Source organism: Montipora capricornis, chromosome 1 (genome assembly GCF_036669925.1).
Source record: "Montipora capricornis isolate CH-2021 chromosome 1, ASM3666992v2, whole genome shotgun sequence".
NCBI classification, from domain to species: domain Eukaryota; kingdom Metazoa; phylum Cnidaria; class Anthozoa; order Scleractinia; family Acroporidae; genus Montipora; species Montipora capricornis.
This window is the reverse complement of record NC_090883.1, coordinates 46,321,682-46,329,121: the sequence shown is the minus strand read 5'-3', so window position 1 is coordinate 46,329,121 and position 7,440 is coordinate 46,321,682. Positions and strand designations below refer to the sequence as shown.

The following is a 7,440-nucleotide window of genomic DNA, read 5'->3' as shown; positions in this document are numbered from 1 at the left end:
AATACTTGTCCACTGTATAGTGATCTATCCGGTGGATAGCGCTATCCATCTTTTGAACAACTGGGGCCAGTGTAATAAAGATGTTATGGTGACTGAAGCTGACAATTTTGTTTTTGCACGCCTTGGGTGCCTTTTTGTCACGTGATGTTTTGACAGGTCGACCTCTTAATCGTCCCCATGCTGTTTTGGTTGGAATAAGACTTTGAAAGTTCAGTCCTCGAGCTTTCTTTGTTATGTTCATTTGGTTCCAGACATTGACGAGTGTTCATCTGAAAAAGAGTGTCACGTGAATGCCACATGCATCAATACCATGGGAAATTACACTTGCACTTGCAATGGTGGATATCAAGGAGACGGAAAAAACTGCACAGGTAAAATCCAAAAAGTCTAATGCAGGTATTATCGTGGCTGATGCTGACAGTTTTGTTTTGCATTAATCCCGTGATGTTCTCGGGCACATCCACGTTGTTCTCGTCGCCATGTTGTTTTCTTTGAATTGCATTCGTCGAGTTCGCTTTTTTGTGTTCCTTTCGTTTCAGATATTGATGAGTGTTCGTCTGATAACGAGTGCAACATGAATGCCACATGTACGAATATCATAGGATCTTACAATTGCACGTGCAAAAAGGGATATCAAGGAGATGGAAGAAACTGCTCAGGTAGGGTTTAGTCTAATGAAAGTACTATTGCGACTGCTGACAGCTTTGTTTTGCATGTCTTTCCCATTGGCACATGTCGACCTCGTCGCAATGTTGTTTTGCATTGCTGTGTTTATTTGGTTTATTTTAGCGAAGCAAACGTTTAATATTAATAGGGCATTTACATGTTGACGCCATTTGACTACAAGTACCAGAATCTTTCAGGTTTTTCTTTTTTTATGCTAATTAGATCTATTGTTCTTTTTTTACCAACAGGGAATATAAAATTTAAGTAGAAAAAGAAAAACGAACAGAATTCTGGCAGTTGTAGTCAAATGACGCCATCGTGAAAGTTGCCTATTGCAATTTACTTTTGGATTTCTCCCATATAAGTTTTCCTCTAGGTTACTCGGCTATAAGAAAGCGAGAGTTGAGCAGCTAGCATTGTCCGCCGAGTATATATGTCTTTGGCTCGTTATCAAAGCTGAAAGGCTTAGGATTTGAGATTTAACAAAGTTTAACAAGTTCTTTTGAAGTCAATTTCACTGGTATGTCAATAAAATGAAATGAAATGTAAGAAAGCGATTCCCTTGTAGGTGACTGAGACAATGTGCTCGTTAACCCAAATTACTATTTATAAGCTTAAATTTTCAAGTTTACAAGCGAAAGAAAAAATTATTCCTTTATCATATCATCCGTCTATCCGTCTATCCTGTTTAGCAATCTGTCGAAGTGTTTCAAATTGTCTCATACGATGAAAAAGCAAAAACAATTCTACGAAGAGAGCACGGTTACCACAGGGCTGGCGCTCTTAGCTCAGAGTGAGGAAAAACCAACATGGCCCACAAAAATATTAGGATTTTTTTATGGGAATTCCGATATAAGAATGAAAGGGATACTTAGGCCCTGTTTACAAGCAGGTAGGGTAACCCTAGTGCTAGGGTTACCCTAGCAGGAGCGTTACCCTAGCACTCACACATTTCTTCTTTTTTTCAACGACCTGTTTACAAGGCAGCTAGGGTTACCCTGGCGCTAGGGTAAGCCTATGTGAGTCCTAGGGTTACACGAGCTCTAGGGTAACCCTAGCTGCCTTGTAAATGCTCTGCTAGGGACAACTCGCCTACCCGGGACAACGTTTTAGCGGTTTCCATTGTGTTTGTGATTCTGGCGGTTACCAAGCATGCAAAGTTGTCTCGGGTGGTAGGGTATCCCTACGTGTGAAATTTTGCTTGTAAACCAGGGCTATGTTTGACCCTCCCGCTAGGGTAACTCTAGCTGTAGGGTTACCCTAGCTGCTTGTAAACAGGGCCTTATATGAAAAAACTCTCAATCAAAAGCCGTTGTGGGTAGCTTACTTCCAATGTGGTTTTTTTTTTCCAGATTCAACGCGATAAACATTGATCTTTCATTTCGACCCACCATTAACGAAATACAGCCGCCCTGCGAGCGACCTCAGGCTGTAGTTTCATTTGGTCGAAAGGAAAACCCTTCGAAAATGTGCTTGTAACCCTGCACTCTTAAAAAACTGAGCTCTACCTCAGTTTTCTAGGCGGGCTACGGGGTTAAGTTTTTTTATCTGAATTCTCATACAAATCCTTTTATTTTTGTCGGCCATGTTGGCTTTTCCTCAAACTGAGTTGAGGGCGCCTGTGGGTCACCAGATGGCAATCTTCACGAATTTCAATTTCAATTAAGGTCGTTTCTACTCATCCTTGCTCCTAAAGGTTTTTCTAACAAGGAAGTTGACCGAAGGGTTCCTGGATTCCACTTTTAGCTAAACGGCAGAATGCCCGGCCATTTATTTGCATATGAATGGCGTATGTGTGTACTGTTATGCCTCGTTCTTGGTAGACTTTCATATACCGGACTAAAATGGAGCTCGACAAAAGAACCATTGTTATACGCGATTAGGTATTGTCATATTGGTTTTGTTCTTTTGTTTTAATATGGGCATCAATTATTTCCGATCCGGTATATAAAAGACGAATCCTCGTCCTTCGAACGATGCCGCGACTCGACAAGGACACATTTGTGGCCGGGTATTTTGCAGTTACTCCACAACCAGACGAAACATAGGATAAAGCTGAAGACCTCTTTTACACTTACCTCATCATTAAGAGGATTCCATGGTCACCGTGGCCTCCGGCTAAAACATTCAGAAGTTTAGGAAACCGTGACGGCTACTACTGAGGCAATGAGCGAGGCAAGCAATTCCATTCTTGGATTAAAGAGAAACAACACGGCGTAACAAGGCCCAATAATACGAGCAACATTTTTTGTGCAACTTGTCGCGCAAGAATGTTGCGTTGCAAGTGGAGATGGTTTGTTGCCACCTGCTTAGCGCAACAAATGTTTGTGTTGCAAACAGTAGAAACATAATTCTTTTTTGCGTAAGAAGGTGGTAATACGCGCAACAAACCATCTCAACTTGCAACGCAACATTGTTGCGCGACAAGTTTCACGAAAAATGTTGCTCGTATTATTGGGCCTTACGCCGTGTTGTTTCTCTTTAATCCAAGAATGGAATTGTTTGCCTCGCTCATTGCCTCAGTAGCCGTAATGGTTTCCTAAACTCCCGAAAGTTTTAGCCGCGACTAGTTGCACGCGAAATGTTGCCTGTATTACTGGGCCTGTAAGAGCCAATTTTACGAATAAAGGCCCAGGAAAACGGTTTCAACATCAGCTTCAACATCCGTTCGATTTTGTTGAACAGCGATTTTGAAACTTTCCTTCTAAAACCATTCAACATTTCTTTTGTTTTCGAGAATGTTGAATGAGGTTGAAGCCATTTACACCCCCCCCCCCCCCTTCCTCTTTCAATCGATCGATCTCTCCGTGACGTTACAAGTCCGTATCCATAGTAACAACCGCGGCTGCAGCCTGGGACTGCATACCAGGCCTCTCGTGAAGCTTGTTGAATCAAATGGTGATGATGTGTTGAAATCGTTTGCCCATCCAGCAGCAGTCAACATCGTCCAACATCATTCAACAAAAGCGAACGGATTTTCTTTAGGACTTGACGACAACTTCATCATACAATAGTGAACTTTTCATTCTCCACCTTTACTTGAAAACAGTTCGTGGAAATTTAGTTCTACGATACTTTGCCCGTATTGTAAATGGGTGAACAAGATGGAGCACCCGCGAAAATGAGTTATCGCAAAGTTATCTTTTGAAGTGGTGTTTTGATTGCCTTAGAAGTCATCGTTCCTTTAACTTCCTACTGACCAGAGAGCGAGGATTGGGCTGAGGAGGAGAGAGGAGGAATTGGCTTCTGTAATATTCGTTTCCTTCAATTATTTAGGATTTAAGGCCGTGTTTACGACTCTTGGTGCAAGTGGGAGACTGGGTCCAACTTCAATTGGCAGTTATTACAGAGGCAAAGACCATGACAGTCAAGTTACAGTGGTCAGCGGTGTACAGCGGTGGACAGTTCCGTTCACTGGTGACTACCGAATTGAAGCAATTGGAGCTGCCGGGGGATACGATACATCCCTTAATAGTCAACAGTATCGGGGAAGAGGAGCTAGGATGATAGGAACGTTTAGCTTAATAAAAGGCGAAACCATTCAGATACTCGTTGGTCAAGAAGGTGGTATTAACTTCAACGGTCTCGCCTCAGGGGGTGGTGGAGGTACGTTTGCAGTCAGAGGAACGAACACATCTTTGATAGTAGCTGGAGGGGGAGGGGGCGTCGAATCGGTGACTTCAAGGCATTCAGGATGTAATGCATCTACGACAACATCAGGTAACACTGGGTACCAGTCATGGATAGGAGGAAGTGGTGGATACGGTGCTGATACTGCTGACGGTGGTTACTCAGGTAAAGGTGACTTGCATTGTACTTAGTTTGATGCCAAATAATCCAACCATAATAACACAATATCCAATATAAATAAGGGCCTTTTTTATCAAGAACTCGGACTGAGTGAAAAATTAACTTAAGTACTAAAAGAGCGCAGAATAGCTTTTCCGAAGCTGAGTTTCCGTAGCGAAGTTGATTGAAAATTTCGTAGCGTGAAGAAAATTATCACTTTTGTAGACTGTTGAAGAAATTCATCACGCTAGCGAAGTCGATATCTTAATTTTCTGACATTCGCCTTGCTGGTTTTGATAAAGATTGCCGACATTTCTCGAATCTGTCGACACCAAATCACTTTCTTGGTATCCAAGAAAGTGATTTGGAACCAAAAAATCAAATTGTCAAATTTAAGCAAAAAAAAAAAACAACACTTGCGGTGAATTCCAAAATACACGCAAGGAGTGTTAAATCTCACACACCTTGTGGTGTTTTCTCACACACCATGGTGTGCTTTCTTAACAAGTGAAGTTAAACAACGAAAAGGTGTGTTAAAACAACACACTTTGATGAGTTTGAAAACACACAACGTGTATTATGAAACGCACCGTATTTTTGAGTGTGGTATTTTTGGGAAACAAAATCCGCTAAGAACTTGTCAAATACGTTTTTTGGCTTTTGCAGGTGGCGGCGGGGGGGGGTTTTATTCCAGCGGAAGAAGTTCAACAAACTTTGGTGGCACAATGGGAAAAGGCGGAGAAGGAGGTGAAGGATTTCTTCAGGGAGGAGACGGTGGAAATTGTTCCAAAAACAATGCTTTTGGAGGATTTGGAGGGGGTGGTGGGGCTTATGGAGAGGGAGGGGGTGGGGGAGGTGGTGGAGGTTACTCTGGGGGAAGTAGCGGGAAAGGAGTAGCCGAATCCTGTGGGGGAGGAGGAGGATCTTACAATGCTGGGAAAAATCAAACGAATGAGTGTTGTTTCAATACGAACGGACACGGTCGGGTGATAATCACATTTACCTAAAACAACGAGCTCAACCATCACCTACATCTTCGTATTTCTGTTGTCGGTTTTCATTTTGTTTCTTTGACTAAAAGGCAACTATTTTGAGGTTGGTTTTCAATGACGACGACGCCTTCACTGGCGAAAAATGTCTGCGCATGAGTCGCGCGATATGTCACGTGACGCGTTTCCGGGACTATCATTGGCTCTCGTGAAAAAAGCACTTCTGAGAAGAACAGAAAAATGGCTGCCGTTTGAGAATCGGTAGCTTGTTGGTTTCCGTTCTTTTTAGAGCGATCAAGGCTAGTTTTAACGCCAGTTTCAAGTGGAATGTATTGTTAGAGAACGTCTATGTTGTGTAAATCGTTTGAAAGTCCAATCCAACCAGCATCCTCGGAAAATTTGCTCCTGGAAAATTTTATTTCGTGGGAAAAGAGCTGCGAAACAGGTGAGTTTTTTGCGCAATTTTTAATGTGGAAAGTTTGTTGCCACCGGGTACAAAAAGTTACTGTAATGTGCAGAAAGGAGGATTCCTAAGGTTTCCGTTCATGTGTGAATTGGCTTGTACCAGGTGGCAGGGAAATGGCAATATTGTTCAACGTGAAGGTTATTTTTTTCTTCTTTACACATTACGATAGGCAACTCTAAATGATTGAACAATGATTAGAACACATATGAATTTGAATTTGAAATAGATAGTCTCAATCGTAACGTAACCCTAGTATCAAATATTTTAAATAGCTGCTTTTAAGGTCATTTATATTCCCTTTTCTGGTGAATGTCTAGGTTATTATACTTTTTAGCAGTCACAACTCAACGATCCTTGCGTTCAAGTAGTTACCAAGTTATGGATTTGCAATTAATTTGAGTTTAAAATCAAAATCAAAATCCATGTTAGTTAAAATAATGTTTGGAAGAACAGAAGTGTAGGTACAGATGTATATAGGTATCTATAGATTCAGGTTTTTTTAGACTATTGTTTTCTGGAAGCATTAATGATGTAATTTTGGTTTTAGGGGACTGTCATGTGTTGTTGGATCAAGGAAATTCTGTTTTGAGTCAAGTATGGTTGACAGTGGATAGTTGTTCCTGAAAAGGCTGAAAGGAAGCTTTATTGCCTTGGACTTTTTTTGCTTACACCCCACATGTTTGTTCTTTTCTTAATTGGCAAAATTTATTAATATATTATGTGATTTGGAGCTAGAGCTAGAAACAGTGTCCCATGCATGAGGTCTCATTGGGGTTGATGGCAGTAAAATAATTTTGGTAAAAAATATGTTTAAAGTTTTTATCATAACTTCTCACCTTGGTCCTGCTGGACTTCAAACATGCTCTACCATTTTGCACAAGGAACTTGTCAATCAACCGTTACCTTTTGGTGTATTTGCAATATGATATTTTGGACAGCAATATTTTTGATTTATTTTTCTTATCCCTTATGTGTAGATATCCTATGTCTGTCACATAGTTAGTTTTAAGCTTTTATTTCCTGTAGAGTATCTTTATTATAGCTAGCACATGACCCCGCAAGCATGTGTTATTGCTTTACTATTGATTGTGTTTGAATAAAGGATATTGTTGTCTTGTCTTGTAGATAATGCAAAACAGCCTCAGTTGTATTTGCATCATTTCTGAATGTTACTTTTAAAGGGCAAACCATTAAAAGTGTACAAAGTTTGCAGGAGTTCAGGAAAAATATTCAAAATATTCATTGATTTGAAGTTCCTGAAGCAGGTAAATCTTGAAGAGTTCATGCAACCATATTTGGAATATACGGCATTTCTATTTGGGAATGTTTAAGTCCACAGAATTCATTTTCTTTATGTTGAGAAGTACTGTAAGACTGTTGACTCCATGGGGTTCCCCATTGACGAGTAAAATCGTCTGGTGTTAGACAGAGCAAAATACTCTGGCTTTAGACAGAGTAAAATACCAAGTATGGCCGGTTTAGGGGTGAAAGGGTTAAAGTGCGATCATTACTTTGACTTTCTTTCTTCAT

The 7,440-nt window shown here is 40.8% G+C and overlaps 1 protein-coding gene across 1 annotated transcript; it reads left to right on the top strand.

Moving 5' to 3' along the window:
* Positions 1-254: 254 nt before the first annotated feature.
* LOC138046277 (loricrin-like) lies at positions 255-6,504 on the top strand. The gene is made up of 5 exons (XM_068892951.1): positions 255-371; positions 540-659; positions 3,943-4,461; positions 5,122-5,889; positions 6,458-6,504. The coding sequence occupies exons 1-4, from the start codon at positions 311-313 to the stop codon at positions 5,460-5,462; spliced, it is 1,041 nt and encodes a 346-aa protein (XP_068749052.1). The 5' UTR covers positions 255-310; the 3' UTR covers positions 5,463-5,889; positions 6,458-6,504.
* The last annotated feature ends 936 nt before the right edge of the window (positions 6,505-7,440 follow it).

Bases quoted from the DNA above. Each gene is read 5' to 3' on its own strand.
- LOC138046277 (XM_068892951.1), top strand. From the start codon at position 311: ATGGGAAATTACACTTGCACTTGCAATGGTGGATATCAAGGAGACGGA. The intron at 372-539 runs GTAAAATCCAAA...CTTTCGTTTCAG, and splicing joins AGACGGAAAAAACTGCACAG to ATATTGATGAGTGTTCGTCT. The intron at 4,462-5,121 runs GTAAAGGTGACT...TGGCTTTTGCAG, and splicing joins TGCTGACGGTGGTTACTCAG to GTGGCGGCGGGGGGGGGTTT.